At 43.2% G+C, this 23653-nt stretch overlaps 1 protein-coding gene across 1 annotated transcript; it reads right to left on the reverse strand.

Annotated features, from left to right (window-relative positions):
- Window positions 1-979: 979 nt before the first annotated feature.
- CCL28 (C-C motif chemokine ligand 28) lies at window positions 980-23343 on the reverse strand. The gene is made up of 3 exons (XM_059173929.1): window positions 23186-23343; window positions 4608-4734; window positions 980-1607 (listed from the first exon to the last, which is right to left on the reverse strand). The coding sequence occupies exons 1-3, from the start codon at window positions 23247-23249 to the stop codon at window positions 1415-1417; spliced, it is 384 nt and encodes a 127-aa protein (XP_059029912.1). The 5' UTR covers window positions 23250-23343; the 3' UTR covers window positions 980-1414.
- Between the last annotated feature and the right edge of the window lie 310 nt (window positions 23344-23653).

The raw sequence follows: 23653 nt of genomic DNA on the forward strand, positions 1-23653 counted from the left end.
AAATACATAAATAAAATCTTTTTTAAAAATCACTTTTAAAAAAATTACATGCTAACTTACTGTCCATGAGGGGGACTAAATAAAGGCCATTCAATGATATTTTAACCTACTGGAGGCTTAGCTCTTCCATGTGACCTTAGGTCTTACTCTGCATCTGGAAGCTTCTGTGGACCACAAGGAGGCCAAAAGACAAGCCACACAACAGGATCCACCCACAAGGTGTGGGAAAGATGGGCCAGGAGTTAAGAATGTAAGGTCCTTGTTAGGAGAGTGTAAGCTCATCCCACACGGCATCCAACTCTGGATCCCTCCCTCGTACACTAAGAACTCACTGTTGGGGCCAGAGGGCTCCCTGAGCAAAGTAGACTTTTTTTTTTTCCTAGCATCAGAGTTTCTTGATCCAGCAACGGTAGTTACTCAAACTAGACGTGATATTAAAGTGATATGCACAATGAATTCTGGAACACTGAAAAGAAATAAAAAAGAAAAAAAATAAAGTGATATACAGCTAAGACTTTTCTATGCAGAAAATAGACACCAGTGTTTACAAACTCTAAGTAATACAGTAAGAAATACACAAATTCACATAGCGTTCTTATCAAAACTGCTCCACCTGAAAGCAGTCATTAGGAAACAGGCAAATCCAGAATGTGGGACAGATTCTGCCCCAGACTCTCTTTTTATAAAAAGTCTGTGCCGTGGGAAGAAAGAAAAGAAAAAAAGCAGGAGATTTTCTTAGAATAAAAGTTGCTAATGTAATGTAACAATTAATTGCAGTATGTGAACCTTGATTGATTAAAAAACTATACAAAAATTATACTCTGGAAATAGTTGGGGAAAATTAAATGTAAAATATATATATATATTTTGTATATATATGTTTATTTATAAAACCAATAGTGTGATTATATACAAAAGGTCTTTATTCTTGGGGAATGTTGAGTTGTAACATAAAAAAAATTATCACAACATCTGCAACTTATTGTCAAATGGTTTAGCAAAAAAATGTATTTATATATAAAATGTTTTATACACACATGCACTCAAAGAGAGAAAATAAATGTGGCAAAATGTTAACAATCATTAATCTATGTGAAAGGTACATAAGTGTTCATTGTCAAAAATCTTTCAACTTCTCTGTAGGTTTGCAAACCTTCATTATGAAAAAGTTGGAGAGATTAGATCTGTATGCTGCTCTTAAAATAGGATATAAAGAGAAGTACTATCTTTTTATTTCATTTTCAGATGAGCATATTATTGGCTACGTTTGCATCCTGCATAATTGTTCCTTTAAAACGTATAGTTCGTTTTGCCCTGTTGACTCCCAATAAGGAACTTTCACGAGAGAAATTTACAAGCAACCATGGCCAAGTCCAGTTGAGGAACTGTCTGTGTAGGTTCATCTGCAAACGCCTTAATAAGGAGTTTTATGGCCGTGGATTTCTGGTTTCCCCTGATGGGCTCCTTTACTTTTCCTCTGGCCAGCGTGTTTCTTCTTGTGGCAGATGTTGCCTTTGGCGTTTTTCTTGGCTGCTTGTTCTTTTAACCACTGCTTAATAACAGGACTGTGCGGGCTGACACAGATTCTTCTGCGCCTGACGTGAAGGCTGCCGTGGAGGGAAGATAAACAAAGTCACTGAAGGAAAGGCCAAGTAAAAACTTAGTGACTCAGACACAATTCCCAATGAGAGACACGAGACTGGAATTCTTAAGCCGCGGAGCCCACGAGGTTGAATCCTCACTTCCCTGTGGCCGGAGGTTCCTCAGACACAGCATGAGAAGGAGGAGGAACGGCGCCTGGGTGGCTCAGTCAGTTAAGCATCTGCCTTCAGCTCAGGTCATGATCTCGGGGTCCTGGGCTGAGCCCCAAGTCAGGGTCCCTGCTTGGGACCCTGTGGAGCCTGCTTCTCCCTCTCCCTCTGCCTCTGCCTGCCCCCCTGCTTGTGCTCTCTCACTCTCTGTCAAATAAATAAATAAAATCTTAAAAAAAAAAGTGGGAGGGAGGAAGGAAGGAATGAGGGAAAGGAGAGAAACCAAGGGAAAATAATGGTATTTCCTGACCCAGAGCTTCGCCCAACAAACCCAACTCACACCTCACAGCCCATCTCATACATCTCTCCTCCATGCAGTTTTCCTAGATTGTCTCAGCTAAATGCCCTGTTTTCCCTTTGAGGCTCTCAGCATGACCTCTCCTCTGGGACTTAGCTTATGCTGTCTTTTGTATGACTTTTTGTTTCAAACCTCCTTGTCCCGGGGTGTGATGCTCCTTAAAGGAGGAATAGTCTGGAATTGTCTTGAAAAAAGCCCTTGTTCAGAGTAGGAATTCTGTAATTAGTTATAGACATGAAGTGAAAATTGTTCAAAATAAAAACAGTCTGGTTTTGTTTTTACCAAAACAGTCATCTAAAATATTCTAGGTGTTTGGTAACATTTTAATATACTATGGATTCAAACCCCTTCTCAAATGTTTTCATGTTTTAAATTTTCTTTCACCTTGGGGTGAGAAAACCATAAAGCAGCACCCACAATTTCTAGGAACTGGAAGAATTTCTTGTTACAAAAGATACTGTGACTTTTAATTTGCGCCCAGGTGCCATCCCGCTCTTACTAAATGTCACGATGCTGCTGGCTCTCCACAGACATTCGGTATCCGGATAAAACAAAGCCCCTGCCTGTTACTGGGGGAAAAACCCAGAAGGATACAGAGTAGGTTGCCATTTTTTCCAGATGACCCAAGAGGAATCATGCGCTAATGTGGGGACTCTTGGAATGAGGGGAAAACCTGGGGAAGACCTCAGTGAGCTTAGGCATAATAAAGCCAGCAGGTGGGAATGTTAATTTGAAAGAAGTAAGGCTTCTTGAGAGGAGGACAATGCATTCTCTGAGTGGATTACGCTGAGAAGTCCCCCAAAGGGAAGCTGGTTGGTTTGCCAATGGCTGCTAGAGGAGAGCACCCAGCCGTAGTGCTCAGAGGAGAGGAGGAAACAAAAAGGAGTTGAAGCTCCTATCATTCCCAAAGGCCAGCAAGAACCTGAGCAGACACCCAGGGGAGAATCGCTCCACTGACATCCCAGTTAAGCAGAGTTCACAGCCCCCCGACCTGAAGGAACTCTATCAATGAACATCTTATAAACTCTTCCTCTGAAATTTTAAGAATCTTGTCTTGGAGCCGTGTTTCTCAAAGTTGGGTCATAGCTGGATTCCTCTGAGAGGGAACAAAATATATCTTAGATATCAGAGAACGGTCTGCAGGACTCAGTGAACACAGTCCTGGAGACTCTAGGAGGGCAGAATCCCTTAGGTTACCGCTTCATCCCCCAGCGCAAGTCGAGGATAGAACGGTGCTTGGTACAGAAACGTTAATCAATAACTATTTGTTGAACTCACTGAATAAATAAAGAGGCTTCTCAGTGATTCGAGAACTCAGGCATAAGCACTGGGCTTATCTGTAGCCCCAAGAAGGGGATACCCAGGGGCTCATTAGCATCTCCCCAGTGGCATTAAAACCAGCACACCAGGGAGATGCCAGATACACTGTCCCCATGATCTGAAGGTGCCAGATACAATGAAGTTTGGGGAGAGCGTTTTATGGTGGGTCCCATCATCACTTCTGAGAGATCTCTGAAGTATATGGAGCTCTGAACAAGACCTGGTTCACAGCCCATCTCTGCCACTCTAGCTGTGCGTCACCAGATTAACTATATACTCATTGGGCACAGCTTTATCTTGTGTGACATGGAGATAATTTATGCCTTTCCTCACAGCATTGTTGTCAGAATCCAGATTTGCTACGTACCAATGAATTTCAGATTTTAAAGTTTCTATGGGGACATGAAGAACACAGAAATCTAAAGGTTTTTTTTCTTTAAAGGTTTTGTTTATTTGAGAGAGAGCATGAGCTGGGGGAGGGACCGAGGGAGAAGTAGACTCCCTGCTGAGCAGGGAGCCCAGTGTGGGACTTGGTCCCAGGACCCCCAGGATCACGATCTGAGTCAAAGGCAGATGCTCAATCAACTGTGCCACCCAGGTGCTCCAGAAATCGAAAGTGTTTGATAACCGAGCCAGAGGTAAGCTTGGAAAAGGTTCACCAGAAGACAACAGCCCAGAATCAAGAGTGAAGATGGGCATTTGGGTTTGATTGCATGTGACAGATACAGACATCTATTTCTGTTTGAACCTTGTATATATTCTTGATGAATTACGGGCGTAAAAAATGACAGCAACCCATAAACTTGCCTGGAAAAAGCTACAGGTAAAGCCACAAAATAGAACAGACACCTTCCTTCTGTTTTGCTTTTTCACTCAGAATGTCCCTAGTTTTGTTTTGGAAAGTCACACACACCGTCCAATAACTGAAAGTACTGATCCTGAATTACAGCACAGCAGTGGGGACCGCGGAGGCGAGGCTGGGGCTCTGGACACATCAGTCCTGGGAGACTGTGCTCACCCCGGGGAGCCTGAGGCAAGAATGGTGGAATATTTACTGTCCTCTCCCTCGTCTAAATGATTCTTTTTATGTTGCATATCAGGCAAAGCCTTGCCAACCTACCGCTCATGGGCCAAGAAACGAACCCCAGGTTTAGCCCCCCTGGCTGAAGAGCACTCACATGACAGCGGCCAAGTCACAGTCCCCATCAGCTCTCTGGATGCGACACAGATTCACCCTCTCCAGAAGCCTTCGCGAGATATGATGTGAAACCTCAGTGCAACAGCTGGAGGCAATGGGAAGTATGGCTAGAAGAAAAGAAGGAAAATGTTACATCTCACAGTTCATAGGACAAAAGCCTAGACACTCCAGAAACAAATAATCTGGGGCTCCTGGGTGGCTCAGTTGGTGAAGCAACTGCTTTTGGCTCAGGTCATGATCTTGGGGTCCTGGGATCGAGCCCCAAGCTGGGCTCCTTGCTCAGCTAGGAGTCTGCTTGTTCCTCTCCCTCTGCTCCTCCCCAGCTTATGTTATCTCTCAAATAAATAAAATCTTTTTAAAAACCCCAATAATCCAATTTAAAAATGGGCAGAAGACAAGAACAGACATTTCTCCGAAGAATCTAGGTGGCCAACAGATACATGCAAAGATGCTCAACATTACTCATCATCAGGGAAATACTAATCAAAACCACAATGAGATATCCCCCTCACACCTGTTCAGAATGGCTAAAATCAACAACACAAGAAAAAACAGGTGTTGGTGAGGATGTGGAGAAAAAGGAACTCTTTTGCCCTGTTGGTGGGAATGAAAACTGGGGCAGCCACTGTGGAAAACAACTCAAAAAGTAAAAAATAGAACTCCCTTATGATCCAGTAATCACTCTGCAGGGTAACAAAAACACTTATTCAAAGGGATTCATGCACACCTATGTTTGTAGCAGCATTATTTACAATAGCCAAACGATGGAAGCTGCCCAAGTGTCCATCAGTAGACGAATGGATAAAGAAGATGTGTATTCCACACACAGTGGAATATTACTCAGTTATCAAAAAGAATGAAATACCACAGGATTTCACTCATATGTGGAATTTAAGAAACAAAACAAATGGAAAAGAAAGAAAAGGGAAGGAAAGAAAAGAAAAGAAAAAGAAAGGGACAGAAAGGAAGAAGGAAGGAAGGAAGGAAGGCAAGCCAAGAAACAGACTCTTGACTATAGAGAACAAACCAATGGTTACCAGAGGGGAGGTGGGTGGGGGACAGGTTAACAGGTGATGGGGATGAAGGAGGGTACTTGTGATGAGCACTGGGTATTGTATGGAAGTGCTGAATCACTTATTATACACATTGGAACTATACTGGAATTTAAAAACAAAAACAACAATAAAACTAATGGCCTCTCTTCCTTTTTCACTTTACATTTAAATTCAACTAATTAACATACAGTAAGTATATTATTAGTTACAGAGGTAGAGGTCACTGATTCATCAGTTGTATAGAACACCCAGGGCTCATTATATCATGTCTGGCTCTCAGATTCCAGAGAAACAGAATGTCAATTCACTCAAGCAAGGGGAAGACACTTACTGACGGTTTTGTGAATGCAAACCTGGGACAGGACATGTTCCTTCCTTCCAGAACTTACATTGTATTTGGGGAAGATAAAACATTAAGTATAGGCAAAGACACAAAACCAGGGAAGAGATGAAAAATAGCTCCAGACAACAATGCTAGTAGATTGAAGACTGACTTGATTAGAGATGAAAGAAGTGAGTGTCCCCCCCCCAGTTGAGAAGAGAAGAACCACATGGGCCCCTGGAGCAGGTTTAGGTTTCCTACCAAGGAAGGACTTGGATGAATCTTTAAGGATTTGGACGGGTGGAGAAAAATGAAGACAACTTGTCAAGACTAAAGGAAGTATGTGGTCAAGAATTCTGAGACAGGAATGCCCAAATGCATTGAGGGCATGGAGAAAAATCAACCACTTCATCTGAATTGAGTAGTTAGGAAGGTGAGTGATGGAAGATATGGTTCAAAAGATAGACAGAGATCACACTACTGAGGCCCTGAATGTATGTCTAAGGAGGACACATTTGGAACTAAATGTTTAGGATACAATCCTCCTGGCCCACTCCACTGTACTTCTGGAATTCTGTCCTTCCAAAAGGCTCCCATAAGTCTTAAAGACAGGTACATAGCTGTTCACTAGAGCAAAACATTAGAGCCCACCTAAATGTTTACCAATAGAATAGTAGATCCAAATGGGAAAAAGGATGACATATTTATGTATATATACACTAAAGTAAATGAATGTGAAATTTAAGAAACATAATTTATTGTTTAATTATAAGAAACACAATTTACTGTTAAGTGAGAAAAGCAATTTTCACTCCAAGAAATGTAAATGATCCCACTTGTATAAAAAGAATGTGTCAGATACACAGAGGGAAAAATTACGGAAATATATACACCCAAATTTATAAGCAAGGACTATTTCTAGAGAGGGGGCAAATTTTCAACAAGCATGCAATATTTTTGAGTAGGGAAGTCAGGGTTGGCATCAGAGGACATGAAGTTGGACTCAATTTTAAAAGACGAGTAAAAATTCACCTGATTGAGAGGAAATGGAACATTCCAAAGAGAAGGAACGGCATGTCCAGAACACCAGGGTATAAGAGAAAGAATGCTCAGTTGTCTATTTAGTGTCTGAGTCAAACTCCTAGAAGAACCTGGTGTCTTAGAGCAGGCAAGTATTTTCTGGCAAGATTCCTGTCAACAATGAGGCAAAAACCTCCGTGCTGACTTCGGGTCTTCTCCAGAGCCTTGGAAAAATGCCTTGAGTCTCAGAGAAAATGCCCGAGTCTCAGAGCCTCAAGAAGGATCTGTAAAAAATTAGCTGGAGCTCTTTCCCTCCAAAAAGAAAGACTTTTACCTTCTTCTCCTGTGCCATCATGGGTCCTGAATAGCCCAATGCTGCCATATTTAGAATAGAATCTCAGCTTGAGATATAGATCAGTATCAACTTAGCATCAGCTCAATACATGTATTTTTAATTCTTGGGAAATTAAAATATATATAAAATCCCCATACACACACACACACACACACACACAAATAAAATATATATATAATCCCCCTATATATTAATTGTATTTACATAAATCCATTTACCAAAAAAAGAGTGTCTTCAATAACTTTTATTTTTTAAATTCCTTTAAAGATTTATTTATTTGAAAGAGAGAGAAAGAGAGCACATACACACAAGCAGACAGAGGGGCAGAGGGAAAAGGAGAGGGGAATCAGATTCTGCACTGAGCTCAGAGTCCGACTCAGCGCTTGGCTTGATTCCCGGAGCCTGAGATCATGACCTGCGCCAAAAACCAAGAGACCAGCATTCAACTACTGAGTCACCCAGGTGCCCCTAGATTATTTTTATTTTTTTAAGATTTTATTTCTTTGAGAGAGAGAGAAAGAGCGCGCACACGCACAAGCCAGGGGGAGGAGAAGCAGGGAGAGAAGCAGACCTCTTGCTGAGCAGGGAGCCTCATGGGGGGACTTGATCCCAGGACCCAGGGATCATGACCTAAGCCAAAACAGATGTGTAACCAACTGAGTCACCCAGGTGCCGCTCAATAACCCTTAAACCGCTAATTTAAATTAATATAGTTGAAACGTATGCGTGTAAGTGATTAAGAGTGTTAATGGTCCTGCTCAGTCTCAATTCTGTTTTAATTTAGCTGTCATGCAAGTCTGCAGGAGTCCAAACAAGGAAAATGTTACCCTTCCCACTGCAAGCCGTGTCATGCCTCAAGGATCCACCTCTTTGCTCTCAATCTAGACCCAGTAAGGAGCTTTTCATTTTGTTATGCATGTGACGAATGAGAGGAACACCCAAGTACTGAACAACCAGATTCACTGGACTAGGAAAAGCAAACATGTACTGAGTGTCCACGTTTTGCCAAGTCCTGAATCCTGCATTAAAAGAAACGTTGAAATAAACAAGGCATAGTTTCTGTCCTTGTGATAGTTTAGAGTCCAGTGGGAGGCAAGGAGGTAAACAAATAATCACAACACAGCAAAACACGTTAACAGACTGATGGTCAAAGTGGAACGGGCTTACAGGGGGAAAGAAGCCAGATTCGAAAGGCCACATAACTGTATGATTCCATTTATAGGAAATGTCAGGATGGGCAAATCCACACAGAAAGTAGATTAGTTATTGCCAGGGTGGGGGTAGGCGGAATTGGGGAGTGACTGCTAACTGGAGAGTAGTGATGGTCGTACAAATCTCTGAATATACTAAAAACCACTGAATTACACACTTTAAAATGGTGAATTTTGTGGTATGTGAATTGTATTTCCATTTTTTAAGTGCTATCAGAGAACAGAACACTGGTTGTCCTTACATATATTAATGCGTTCATTTCCTAAGACCAATTACTTCTTTAGCAATGCTGTGCTGCCTTTTCTCCAAGTCAAACTATTTTAATATCCCAAGTTTTGGGTTTATTCCTGTATCCATCCATTCACTCATCATCTTACTATGTAAGGATTACTATGTGAATTCTTACAGAGTGAGCGCTTGCGCGCGCTCTCTCTCTCTCTATATATATATTCTTATAAATTCGTACATAGTGAATCACTATGCTAGACCCTGGGAGTAGAGAGATGAAGAGTTTCTAGCCTCAGAGAGCTAATATTCAGATCACTGCTATTAGTTTTGACCCAAGCAGCTGTAAAATATGAAATGGACTTCCAGAAGCATTGTGGGAATTAAGAATCATAGGCAAGCCCGTGTGGTTCGGAATTTGAGTTATCTGAGCGGTGACATCAATTCAAGGAATAGTTTTAAGCCAGAAAAGCACCCAGGACCTTTATGCACTTACTAAGCTGGATTACATTTCTTATTTATCAAGGTAGGACGGTCACACCTGGAGATCACATAAACTACAATGGATTAACTATGGAAAGATAAGAGGCAGGCCAGATTTACTGCGTGTTGGCAGAACTGACTGGTGCCCTCCAGAGGCAGTTGGAAATGTAAAACACCAAGAGAGATGGAATCCTTTGAAGAGTGTTCAGAAGGCCAGGCAACTAAGACCCTTATCAGGGGAGTTCAGGCCAGGGCAATGTTAAGATTCTTCTGGAGAACACAGCCCCCTACAGGTTTTTGTATTCGGCCTCCTGCCAGAATATTTCCATTTCAAAGAGTGGATAGGAATTTCCTCTATCTCGATGATCTGGAATTTCCAGATAGGAGAGATTTAGAAATGACAGTAAGGTTGAAAAAAGGGATAGGGTGACCTTTCTTCCACATTTAAATAGCTTTAATTCAATTGATACAGTTACTCGGTTGGGAAAGCAAGCTGAGAAGAGATTAGAAAGCTAAGCCTTCCCAAAACACCACGCTGGTCCACTGCTGCATAAAGCAAAAAATCCCATGGTAAAGAACCTGCTTTTGTTCCCAAACCGGACTTTACACAGACCTGTCTCAGGGAGTAGAGGTTCCCTGAGGGAAACATGGGAAGAAAATTTTTGCAAGAAAGAAGAAAGAAGTCTTGCCGAGTGGGCTCAATAAAACCACAGGGCCCAGAAGCATGAATGAGCAATGGTCTCGGGTTTACTGTGAGGCTTGTTCCACTCCCCTCCACCCCCTTTCCTGACTGCCGCAGACATGTCCCTTTGCTTTGGAAAGGTCACTCTACAATGTGTTGGCCCCACCTGGGAATCTCTCTGGAAAAGTGACTTACAAGAACAGCAGATACACTTCCCTGCTGGCCTGAGGTCATTCCTCTGGGGAAAGGGGACAACCGCCAGGGGGGAGAGCAGTGGGTCAGCAGCAGCTGTCCAACAGGGGCAGCATAAACCTGCAGGTAGGGGCACCGGTTACTCGAGAACTCAGCCTCCCAAACGTATTGTTACAGGATTTTCTTTTCCTTCACTGCCCACAGTTCTTGGTCACGCTGCTTCGAAGAATGAAGAGGTAGACCAGATGAAGAGCGGTGGGCAGCGAAGCAGTTTATTGAGTGATTGTACAAAGCTCCCCAAGAGAGAGGAGACCCGAGAGGGTTGCCACCAGAGTTTCTAAGTTTAGGGGTTCTTACGGGCTTGTTGGTGGGCTGTTGTAATCTGATTTACCCTCCACACACGTGCCATCTAATCAGCTCTTTGTCATCTCTCTATCACATGGGAAAGGGGGGAAGGCTCCTTCCAGGGTAGTGTAAAATCCTTTTCAGAGTGGTTTCCTCTTAGGGTGGGGGCCCCTTGTCCCTGCCTATCTGCCTTCTAACTATCCTTCATCACGATCAGACCACCACCTCAGACTCCTAGAGGGAAAGGACCCTTCTCTATGACCCACAATTTGAGAATTATCAAGAATATCTGTATTGGGGATCCTGGGAAAACACCTATAATGACTGACTAGGGAAGGCCGAGACTCAGAACATCATAATTTCTATTCACTGGCCAGTGAAGCCCAGACCATACAGTCTCCATGGGTAGCATCTGATTGTGTGTATTCAGTGAACTGAAGTGAATATTTGAATTTTTTTTTTCCTTTTTTAAAGAGAGAGAGAGCATGAGCGAGGTGGGTGGGAGCAGAGGGAGAGGGAGAGAGGACATCTTAAGCCCATTCCATGCTCAGTGCAGAGCCAGATGCAGGGCTCCATCTCACCACCTTGAGATTATGACCTGAGCCAAAATCAAGAATCAAATGTTTAACTGACTGAGCCACCCATGCACCCCTGTATCATCTTTCAAATATCTTGTAGACTGTCCTGATCTTTGCCCCGTTACTAAAGACAATCTGCAACTGTCACTACATAAGAAGTGAGAAAATAAAGTAGGAGGAAAACACTTCTGACAGAAGGCAGAATGTGGCAAGGGTTCTATGAGAAAGAATGAGTGTCTGGAACATTAAGAGGCAGAAGAGATAAATTATAGCAGGGATCCATGTACGTCTTCATCAAAGAGGTGGAATTTGAGCTGGGAACCTGGAAGATGGAGAGTTTGAATAGGGCCATAAATGTGGATGAGAATGGATACAAAGGCACAAAAGTGGGAAAAGACAGAATTTATGCACATTTTGTGGGGATTATAGAATATTATGAGTCTGAGTTGTAAGAGGAAGATGCAAAAAGTGGGTTGGGACCACAATCCTTATACCTTCTGCCAAAAACACAAGCTCAGTAACATCTATGGAAATATTTCTAACATCATGATTTACTTAAACAATTTTCTGTAGAAATCTAAGTGTGGGGCGCCTGGATGGCTCAGTGGGTTAAGCCTCTGCCTTCGGTTCAGGTCATGGTCTCAGGGTCCTGGGATCGAGTCCCGCATCAGGCTCTCTGCTCAGCGGGGAGCCTGCTTCCTCCTCTCTCTCTGCCTGCCTCTCTGCCTACTTGTGATCTCTCTGTCAAATAAATAAATAAAATCTAAAAAAAAAAAGGGGGGGGAACTCAACTTAAAAAAACAGCAATGCAAAAAGGGCATTCTAAATTTCCTAAAAGCAGGAGATAAAACTCCCAAGTAAAAGGCGCCCTCCTCCCACTTGGAGGAAGAGACATTTTCATCACCAGAGGGCGGCACTTCACCCCTCTCAGCGTAGTGAGATGGTGTTACCTCACTCCAGAGGGAAGCCGAGGCCCAGGGAAATCTGTACAAACCAACCCTGTTAAACTAACCCTCATCACCCTGGTCACTTTCATGATTAACGGCCCTAGGCCATGTCCCATCGTCTTGTTACTTTTTCACAATTTATCACTCCGTCTAACTTTGTAATTGTTGACTCAACCTGCTCCTTTGGATCTTCATTTCCTTACGAAGGTTCCCATGCCACCTAAAACTTTACATAGATTTGTAGGCTTTCCCCCTTTTAATGTCTTGTTTAGGGGCCACAGTCAAGAACCTAGAAAGGAAGGAAGAAAAGGTTTTTTTCCTCCCCTACATCACAAAGTTGCATAGCATTATCTGCAGTTGGGGCTTGCTTTTTTTTTTTTTTTTTTTTTTTGTAATTCTTAACAGTGTTTGCAGAGAAAGTTCCTGTGCAAAGTAACCACTTAAAGTCTGGGTCCAGATAATATACAAACTATTTATAAACTTACAAATGTAATTTGTTTTCAAACTAAAAACTTCGATTCATAGGTTAAAGAAAAAAAATCACCCAATATTTAATTTAAAAAGTGGAAGTACTACTTATTACAAAGGGTGGGATATAAACTTAGCTTAAGTTCATTTATTTAAAACACAAGCATAAAATATAAACGTTCTACCCAAGAACCTGCCAAAGAAAAATCAGGAAACTAAACCAAACCAAAGGTGGGGAAAAGACAAAAGCACGACGTCGCGGCGCTTTACTGCTGTCGCGCTCCCGTGTCTGCGGTCATGGCGGCCGTGAAGGAGGAGAGGCTGGGAGCGGGAAACTTGGTGCTTGAACCGGAGCCCAAGCCGGAGCCCAGGGAAGCGGGCCTGCAACGGGAAGCGGGCGGCGTTTCCCTTGATACACTAGGGCCACGTCCCGCCGCTCTTCCGGCCTCTGCGCGTGCGCAACGGGCCTGCCCCCAGCCTGGCGAAGTCCCGCGGCTTTTCTGTTAGCCCGTGAGTGGCGCGCGGCGCACGGAGAGGACGTTGACGAAGAGACGGCCCAAGCGGACTGAGGAATACGCCCAGGGGAGGGGCCCCGGTCGCCCGCGGCGCTTGCCACTTCCGGGAAGGCCAGGAGGAAGTGCACGCACCTGCTCTGCGTGGCGTGGGGCTTCCCCAGGCCGCTCCCGAGTCCAGCCTCTGCCCGGGCTTCCTAGGGACAGCGCGGACCGGTCCCCCAGGGCTGAACACGGCCTGGCTTCCTGCCGCCTGCCCGTCATAGAGCTGCGGGGAGAATTTAGTTTTTTGATTGATCAGTGTCCGATGCGAGTATATTAAAAATCTAACACTATTGTCGAGATTATGTCAGATTTTTTGGTTACGATTTTGCAGTTTATCACTTGGGGTTATATTTTCTGAGGCACACAGCCGGGATCGGAGTGAGGCACTAGCCTCGGGGGCAGTTTTTTTTGTTTTTTTTTTGTTTTGTTTTGTTTTGTTTGTTTGTTTTTTTTAAAGATTTATTTAAGAGAGAGCACCTGAGAGAGAGCTTGAGCGGGCTAGAGGAAAGAGGGGAGAAGCCGACTCCCCTCTGAGCAGGAGAGCATTGGCGGGACCCCAGGACCCCAGGATCCTGACCTGAACCCAAGGCAGATGACCAACGAGCCACCCAGGTGCACCAGGCGCAAACTATAAATGAGTGCCCCCAAAACTCAGTAATTGAGATTAAATAATATTTTTAGACAATTTTTTTAAAAATAAAAGTTTATACAAAAAAAGTATTTGATGAGGGGCGCCTGGGTGGCTCAGTGAGTTAAAGCCTCTGCCTTCCCCTCTGGTCATAATCCCACCGTCCCGGATCAAGCCTCGCATTGGGCTCTGCTCAGCAGGGAGCCTGCTTCCCGCCACCCACCCCTGCCTGCCTCTCTGCCTACTTGTGATCTCTGTCTGTCAAATAAAATCTTAAAAAAAAAACAAAACTAAAAAAAAAAAATGTCTTTGATGAATAAAATACAGTGGACCCTTGAACAACATGGGTTTAGACTGTGTGGGTCCACTTGTAAGGGATTTCTTTTTGATAAATACAGTGCCCTACATGTCTTTTCCTCGTTTTAATATTTTCTTTATCTTACTTTAAGAACATAGTATATAATACACATAACATACAAAATATGTATCAGCTGTGTATGTTATTGGTAAAGCTTTCATTCAATGGTAGACTCCTAGTAAAGTTTTGGGGAGTCGAATGAGGTGGGGATTTTCCACTAGGGTGTGGTGACGTGGGGGCCCCTAACCCTGGGATGTTCAGGGATCAACCTTACTACAATTTTAAATAAAAACGAAACTGGACCCTGCACTTGCATGACAGTCTTATATGTACCTTCTTGGTGAACTGATACTTTTTTATCCTCCTGTAACATTCCTTTAGTCCTGTTGCAAGTTTTTGCCTAAATTATGCTTTTCTGATATTAATGTTGTGACACTAACCTTGTGGTTAAATTTACTTATTCACCTTATTTTGTGTTTTCTTTTTATCATTTTCCCCATTTCCTTCATTGGACTGATAAGTTTTCTACATTTCCTTTATTTTATTTTATTTTTTACTGAAAATTTAGCCTGGATTATGTCAAGGAAGAACTCCCTTGGAAAAATAGCAACACCATCTCACAAACGTTTTTGAGTCTGAATCATTTGAGTCAATTTATCATTTTACTAACGAAAGTGATTGCGAGGTCAATAAAATTCCATAAGCATTTGTGGAGTGCCTACCTTGTGTCTCTCATTGTTCTAGGCACTAAATACACAAAAAGTAGTCAAAGTATCTGCCCTCAGGATGCTTCCAATGGCAGATGTTTGTCTAATATTATCTTTCCGGTCCTCCTGGTTGCGTGTAACATTGGAACCCATTCCTTCCTGGGAATTTTCCATATCCCTGGTTGACACTAATCTCTCCTAATATTCTTAATACTGAGAAATGACATTCTCTGCTCTTGAACTCCTCCTCTTTTGTCCTCTCCTCAATAGTTAGCGCTCCTCAAAGTTCCACCTTGACCTTCTACTCTTCTTTCCACTCACATCTTCTCATACTTTGAATTACCACCTGTGTCAGTAACTTGAACATATCTTTGTCTACTCTAGCCTCTACCCCAATAATCCTGACATATATTCAATTGCCGTTGAACATACACTTGAAATATTCCACAGGCTCCCCAAACTTAACTGAAGGCATTATTTCTTACCACTGAAAAATCTGTTCCTTTCCTTTTCTCATCTCATGTAATGGTCATTGACAGCTACCCAGAAACCCATGTGTCATTCCATCCTCCTTCTGTACTCCCCACAGCCAGTCAAACTCCTGTACGTTTTACTCTAACATTTCTCAGATTTGTCTTCCCCCTTTCCATCCCTGTTAACCAATGACCAAGTTCAAGATGTCATCAGTTATCTCCTTTTTCCTAGTCTTGTTGTTTTCTTATGTGAATCTCTGGACCCACAACATCCTGTGCTTTCCTGTCATTGCCATGTATAAAATTAAGAGTTTATGACTGTGTCTTTAGACTGTGAGCACCCACAGTATATATTTGTACCACACCACCTAGCACAGTACCTGGTATTCATGCTAAATAAATGTCTCCTAAGGGGAACTAAGCTCTTCTGTCTTAATTTCATTGTATCTTTTTTAAAAAGATTTTATTTATTTATTTGACAGGCAGAGATCACAACTAGGCAGAGAGGCAGACAGAGAGAGGTGGAAGCAGGCTCCCCGCTGAGCAGAGAGCCCAATGCGGGGCTCGATCCCAGGACCCCGGGATTATGACTCGAGCCGAAAGCAGAGACCTTAACCCACTGAGCCACCCAGGCGCCCCAATTTCATTGTATCTTGTTTTAAGCCTTTTAATACTATTAAAATAATGTTCCTTTTTTAAGGAGATAAGATTATCTGTATTTGATCAAGGTCTTATGTCCCAAATGTCCTTAAATTACACATGCTTTTCAGAAACATTATCCCTTCACTGTCACTCAGGGATTAGGGATCAACTAAATATGATAAATCATTGGTCCATTACATTTGATAATTTAAAGATATTAGTATCTCATTTAAAGTATTACTGTTTGAGAAAGACCATTATTATATGATCTCTCTGATAGAAGGAATTTGAGAGGCAGGGTGAGGGGGTCGTGGGGGAAGCAAGGGAAAACATGAAACAAGATGAGACTGGGGAGGGAGACAAACCACAAGAGACTCTTAATCTCAGGAAACAAACTGAGGGTTGCTGGGATTGGGGGGAGAGGGATAGGTTGTCTGGGGAATGGAAATTAGGGAGGGTATGTGCTATGGTGAATGCTGTGAATTGTGTAAGACTGATGATTCGCAGACCTGTACCCCTGAAGCAAATAATACATTATATGTTAATTTAAAAAGTATGACTGTTTATCTCATTAATTAAAGTGTTATTGAGTCTGTTGGATTTGGGTTTTGTCACTGTAATATTTCCAGTATTGTCAGAGAGTTGGGTGGGCCATTTCCCAAATATGTCTGTCCATGATTTGGTTCTGCCTGTGATCCAATTTTGTAAGAAGGCTTTAAAAATTTCCTGCTCAATATCTGTTAAGAGGAATGCTAAAATACTACACATCAAATTTGTGATATAAAAATTAGATTCTGGGTTTCAAGGAAAGGATCCTGTTATTATAGAATGAGGAACCAGCTTCCTCTCTTACTTAGATGTATTATATAGTCTCTGGCCTCTCAAAGTGTGATTCCCAGAGCTGTAGCAATGACATCACTCTAGAGCTTATTAGAAATGCAGTTTGAAAAACACTGGTATAAAGAACACAGTAAAATAGAAACAAAGCAAAGGTTTATGCTATTACTGGAGAAAGGATTCCCAGGGTAAAGAACAAAACAATAAGAAAGATTCACTTGCCAGCTGTCAGTATTTCAAATTTGTGAGTGCCATTTAAGAAGGCCAATATGTAAATAAACAAAGTCTTGAATGTGTTTGGTTAAGGATACATTTCCCTATTCTAGTGGACTTCACCCATTATGGAGCTACATCACACTGTAGATGCCTACAAAGGAAGGTGTCCACTGCTAACATCAAGGAAGCAGGAAGGACTCACCAAGCATTGATGCATGAAATTGCTATGCCTGAATAATATCCTCCCAGATCCTTTTTGGAATGATGGGGTAATGTTTGGGTAGCGGAGAGAGAATGAGGCTTTTTCCTTTACCTAAATATGAAGCCATTTGGTCATTAGTACTTCTCACAGCATGGACACTTGGGAGTGATTGGGAGATAGTCCTGAAGGGGATGGGGATAATTTTGAGCCAGAGCGACATGCTAAAAGTCATTATTGCACAGTAGTTAAGTGTATGGAGACAAACAACCAGATTCACTTACTAGCTCATGTTGGATGAGTTACTTAGTTCTCTGTCAGTTTCTCCATCTGTCCTATGGGGGCGGGGGGGTGATAGCACCGACCTCACAGGAGTGTTAAGAGCGTTGCATGGGTTTATATACTTAAGTGTTTAGAACAAAGTGACAAATGTTAAACATTCAATAATTAGAAACAAGGGGCACCTGGGTGGCTCAGTCAGTGAAGCGTCTGCCTTCAGCTCGGGTCATGATCTCAAGGTCCTAGGATCTAACCCGCATTGGGCTCCTTGCTCATCAGGGAGCCTGCTTCTCCCTTTCCCTCAGTCTGCTGCTCCCCCTGCTTGTGCGCTCACGCTCTCTCTCTCTCTCTCTGTCAAATAAGCAAATAAAATCTTTAAAATAATAATAATAATTAGAAACAAAACTGCATTGCCTGCTCTATAGTGGGTATCCAGTGTCAATATTAAGCCTTTGTGAAATGTGCCCATTGTCCATTTCCCCTCAGCTTCAAATTCATCCTTAATTGCCAATTCTGTGCAATTAACGTGAGCCCTTTAAATGTTTTACCTTCACCAGCTGGCCTGACATTAAACTCCGTCATGGAGGACCCCGGAACGGCATTGCTGGAAGCAGGGGTTCTCCTTCCAGGCTGCAGGTGCTCCTCCTGGGTGGGCTCACGCCGGCCCCACCCCATGGGCTGCGGCTCCTCTGGTGGGGGTTGAGGGGGGCGGTGCGGGCTGGTAGCTTAAGACAGCTAGCCGCACCCACACAGGCGGTCTGGTGGCACAATGTCTCCAGTGGGACATTTCCTTGCGAAGAACTATCTCAGCTGCGCGGGGTAGGGGGAGGACCGGATCTCTTCCTCCAAAACTCCACTTGGGCCCTCCCAATATCAGCCCTATCCATCCCCGTACTCTTTAGAGCTCTGTGTGCCTCCTTCTAGCCCATCTCTTGGTAGAGTTCATCCTTTGGTACATTAATTTTTCCCTGTTCAAATTTTTGTCAGGTTTCTGTCTCTTAATAAGACTCTCGCTGATAATTAATGAATAAATGGAACTTCAATATTTCAAACTATTCCCAGAACTTTGTATGTTGTTTTTAAGATGAGTGATCCAAATTTTTAGGAAATGGCTATGTGTTAAATAGTTATACTCTTATCTATGATTAATTAAATGAAGGGGTGCCTGGGTGGCTCAGTTATTTAAGCATCTCCCTTCTGCTCAGGTCATGTTCCCAGGACTCTGGGATAGATCCTGGCATTGGGCTCCTTGTTGGGGTGGGGGTGGGGGGTCTTGCTTCTCCCTCTCTGCTGCTCTCCCTGCTTGTACTCTCTCTCTCTCCCTCTCAAATGAATAAATAAAAATCTTTTTAAAAATTAAATGAAAAAAAAATAGTAGGTACTATGTAAATAGTTGTTCTTTTTATGTTTCTAAAAATCTGTATGCATATTTGTAAATGCACAGAGAGAGTTCTGGAAGGATACACAAAACCCAGAGGGGTTATTACCTCTGGATAGAGGAGAGGGATGAAAGGAATGGGGAAGGATACTTTCATATTTTTGATGCTATATTTTCTATTTTAAAAGTTTATACCAAGTATGTGTTACTTTTATAATTTTAGGAATTAAATTCTTTGATTTGTGTGACTTGTCATAATTTTAATTTAAAAAGTTGGTGATAAAATATGGTGAGAGGAAAGGGAAGGAAACTATTACTTTTTTTAAAAAGAGATTTCATTTATTCATTTATTTGACAAAGAGAGCATGCACAGCAGGGGGAGCTGCAGAGGGAGAGGGAGAAGCAAACCCCACCCTGAGCAGGGAGGCTCATGTTGGGCTCCATCCCAGGATCCCAGGACCCCAGGATTATGACCTGAGCCAAAGGCAGAGGCTCAACTAACTGAGCATCCTGAAAACTGACTTTTATTCAGCACCTCCTCTATGCCAAATACTTTCCTTATGTAATCTCATTTAATGATGAGAATAACTAGGTAAGAGAGACATTATTGTTCCTGTTTTACTACTAAGAAAACGGGCTCAGAGCAATTAAGCAATTTCTCAAGTCCATGTATTTGGAATTTTGACCTGGCCTTTTGGATTCCAAAGTGACTCTTCCAGTCTGGCCAATATTTCTCAAACTGGGTTTCATAGGAGGGGGCCTCTGGGTGTGTAGCAGGGAAAGAAACACTTCTCGTTCTGAACGTGGTAATATATGCACATAAAACTCAAAATTTGCATCTTAAGAATCAGTGTTATATTCATGTTTGGAATGATGATGTTAGTTTTGACCAAACATTAACTATTAATTTAAATTATTATTATTATATCAAAATATTCTTGGCTTTGTAGTTGTGTTTTTATTTAAATTTTAAATTTATTTGGGGGTTTATATCTGGTTTCATGTTTATATATCAAGTAACATGGTAAAATAATTTAAAGGTCATCACTGAGAGTAAAAAAGAATGTTTTCCTTTAAAGGGGCCTGTATACGACTCTGATTGGAGAAGATTGCTATTATGTCATTCATTATGACATAGAAAGGACATTTAAAAACACCCTGGGGGTTTTATTTTTGGGTTCCTGGGTAGCTCAATCAGTTGAGTTGCTGATTCTGGGCTTTGGCTGAGGTCATGATCACTGAGTCCTGGGAGAGAGCCCTAGTTGGGACTCCCTGCTCAGCGGGGAGTCTGCTTCTCCCTCTCCCTCTGCTCCTCCCCACTGCTCATTCTCTCTCTCTCTCTCTCGAATAAATAAATTAAACTTTAAAAAAAGGATGCCAGCAGCAAGTCCCTAGCAAGTATCCGCATAAGGAAGGGCCATTCTACTCTGAGAAAACAGGCTGTCAGAAAGAAGAGGTCAATTTGGGTTCTGAAGAAAAATCCGCCACCTTGAGTCTGCTGGACACAAGCGGAGCCTTAGTCTCAATGTACAGTCAAAACTCCAGACCCACAAAGCCCTAGATTGCGGCTTCAAAGAATCTGGCTCAGGGCCACTGAGGGTGGATGATAGACATTTTTATGGACTCAGTATTGAGTTCTAGGAGCCAGCAACCACGTCAGCAGCTAGAGGGCTTGCCCTCCTACCTTTGGGTGGAATCCAAGCCTTTTAATTTCAAGCAAGTCAACTGCTTCCTGATTTATGCATAACACTCAGGGAATGCCAATTACTGAGCCATAACAATGAAATGGTCATTTACAGGCAACATTAAGATAATGGAACGGTTGATTCCCTGTAAGAACAAAATGTATTTCTCCAAGTCTTAGACTGGCACAGGTCACTTCCTGATCCCCAGCCACAGCCTGTGACAGTTGCCAAAGCTGTCTGCTCCCCCTTCCCTGCCCTGCTCAGTTCTCCCCCGTCCCCACCTCCCCTTCCTCTCTTGCCTTCCCCCTCCCAGGCCAGAAGCCCTTGGACCCTCCCCCAGGATACGTGGGACATGGAGGTACTCAGTGGATGTCTTTTATGGAAAGCCCTTCATTGGTTGCCACTCTCCGTTCCACAGCTGCTCTCAGGGATGGCTCATTTTTAAATGGCAGAGGGTTGGTGCTTCGCAGACAACGTGATTTTTCCGGTGGCCCAAACTGCCTTTGGAAGAAAGTCCTCGGAATAATCCAGAAGATCACCGGGGTCTCCTTGGGGTCTCCTCCCTTTCTCTTTCTTTCTTACCCTCAACAACTCTGCCTTTTTCAAACATCTCTGTGTTTTGTGGTCCCACCCTCTCTGTCAGGACTCCATCCACAAAAAGCTTGGTCCTGTGTCCAACAGGGGGGTCCCTTACTACCCCTGCCCCTCTGCCTGTCCTCCTCTCCTGTGGTGGGGGGTGGGGGGGTGCTGCTCTTGCTGACGGGACAGTTGGAAACAGGAAGCTGACGGAAGAAATATACACTTTTACTTCAAAGTTTTATGTGGGGAAAAAAAAAAAGAAAAAGATTTGCATTGCCAACTAAGAATAAGGCCTTATCAGGTAAGCCTTTGAGAGACAGTGAAAGTGAATCCTAAAATTTCCATGGTGCATTTTTCTGAAAAAAATTTACAGAAACATATAAAATGACACACTGTGTCTTTGTCTTGATATGACAGATTCATAGAAAGGAAGAAGAGGGGCGCCTGGGTGGCTCAGTGGGTTAAGCCTCTGCCTTCTGCTCAAGTCATGATCTCAGGGTCTTGGGATCAAACCCCGCATCCCGCTCTCTGCTCAGCGGGGAACCCGCTTCCCCCCCTCTCTCTGCCTGCTTGTGATCTCTCTCTCTCATTCTATCAAATAAATAAATAAAATCTTAAAAAAAAAAATAAATGAAGAAGAGATCACACAGATTTTTTTCTGTACTCAGTCATATAACCCAGTACACAGGGGTCCTGTACTGGGGCCTCTGAACAAAGGCCTGTAGGAACCAGGCAGTTAAGAGGATGAGAGCCAACTTCAGAGAAGGACAGAGACTGGTCTGCCCCAGCCAGTTCTTGCCAGGGGACTTGGAACCATTGTTGCCGGCTGTGATTTTTCAAGAGAAGTTTTAAAATCCAATTTGTGTGTCTGTATGAGAATGTGTATATGAAATCTCTGTTTTTATTTTTTATTTTTTGAAATCTCTGTTTTTAAATGTTGGTTTAATGTTTTCCAAAGCATACCAAACAAAACTTACATTTCACCTCTGTTCTAGATTTAGAGAATCTATTCAGAATAAAGGAGATAAGAGTCAAATCAGTGAAATAATACTTTCTTATGTTTAGGTTTTCCTAAGTACAGTAGAAAACATTGCTTCTGGTCCAAATGCAGTTATAATCTCCATATGTAAGTTAGCAATTCACAATTTAAGTTCCCTTTGATATAATTTGTATGGTTCAATCTCCTTTCTCCTTTATGCTTTTTTGTTGTTGTTAAAGACCCACTTTTTTTTTAAGATTTTATTTATTTATTTATTGGAGAGAGAGAGAGAGAGAGAGAGACAGAGATAGCATGAGAGAGCAGAAACAGGAAGGAGAGGGAGCAGCAGGCTCCTTGCTGAGCAGGGAGCCCAACGTGGGTCTCGATCCCAGGACACTGGAATCATGACCTGAGCCGAAGGAAGATGCTTAACCAACTTAACCAACCAGCTTAATCAACCACCCCAGAAAGAGAGAAACCGGTGGGGGGGGGGGGCAGGGTGTGTGCAGAGGGAGAAGAAGAGAAGCAAACTCCCGGCCGAGCACAGAACCTCAAGCAGGGCTCAATCCCATGACCCCAAGACCCCAAAAGACCGTGACCTGAGCTGAAATCAAGAGTCAGAGGCTTAACCAACTGAGTCACCCAGGTATCTCTCTTCTGTATCCCTTTTTCAATGTCAGATTGAAGTTTTGGTTTTCAGCATCCACTGGGCTGACTTTGCTGCTCACCAAACCCCTAACTGAGAAAGGTCAAGTCTGTCTTTCCTGTCAGAACATGCACACTTGTATCCAGTGTAGCAGGCTAGGGTGAGGGGGGAGACAGATGAATAATAGGGGCTTTCCTCCAACCTCTACCTGGGGATTTTCTAAGACACTGTTGTCAGAAAAGGAAACACAGCTCAGAGTCGCTGTGAGGAAGAATCTCATCCTTCATGTGGCAAATTACTACCATTCCCGTTCAAATGAGGTTTCTTCCTTCTTGAAGGTCGAGAACTTAAACCTATGCCACTCTCTTGTAGGTAATTGGAAATTCCTGCCGGAGAAGATCGAACTTCGTGCCGCACATTGCCACCAGCCCCTCACTCCTTCCAGCTCCATCTTGGGAAGCAGTACCCCCTCTTTCCCCTGGAGGCTTCGAGAGACAGCACCCCCACTCACCTTCTGAGTTGGGAAGGGCCACACAGGCGGCCAAGACCATGAGAGCGAGTCCTGTCTGCTGCATTCCTGCCTGACTCCCCAGCCCGGGCTGCGCTGCGGGTGAGGCTAGAGGATCAGGAAACGGGGCTGGAGGTGGCCTTGGGAGCAGAACATGTGGAGGAAAAGGAAGCCAGGAAGCCCCGCCTCCGGAGGTGCTGGGGTACCTACTTCTCATGTTTCTTTCCTTGAGACCAGGTTCGTTCTTAAGACCCGACCTATCTGGTCTGGTGAGGTCATCCTGGTCAGACTCCTGGGGGTCCGGCAATGTCAGCGGTGATCTGGCAGTGGGTGAGGCCATTGTGAGTTGGGGGTGTGCATCAGAATCACATGGGAACCATTAAAAAATAGTGATCTACTTGAATTCCTCCCCAAACCTATAAATCAGTATTGGAGGTGGGGGGGGCATCATTTGAGTTCTTTGGAAGCTCC

Source organism: Mustela lutreola, chromosome 5 (genome assembly GCF_030435805.1).
Source record: "Mustela lutreola isolate mMusLut2 chromosome 5, mMusLut2.pri, whole genome shotgun sequence".
NCBI lineage: Eukaryota > Metazoa > Chordata > Mammalia > Carnivora > Mustelidae > Mustela > Mustela lutreola.

What these genes read in the sequence shown, in the direction of transcription:
- CCL28 (XM_059173929.1), bottom strand. Translation starts at nt 23,249, where the DNA reads ATGCAGCAGACAGGACTCGCTCTCATGGTCTTGGCCGCCTGTGTGGCC. An exon ending in GGCCCTTCCCAACTCAGAAG is followed by an intron (nt 4,735 to 23,185) that starts GTGAGTGGGGGT and finishes CTTTTCTTCTAG; the next exon opens with CCATACTTCCCATTGCCTCC. An exon ending in TGTGACTTGGCCGCTGTCAT is followed by an intron (nt 1,608 to 4,607) that starts GTGAGTGCTCTT and finishes CCTCCACGGCAG; the next exon opens with CCTTCACGTCAGGCGCAGAA.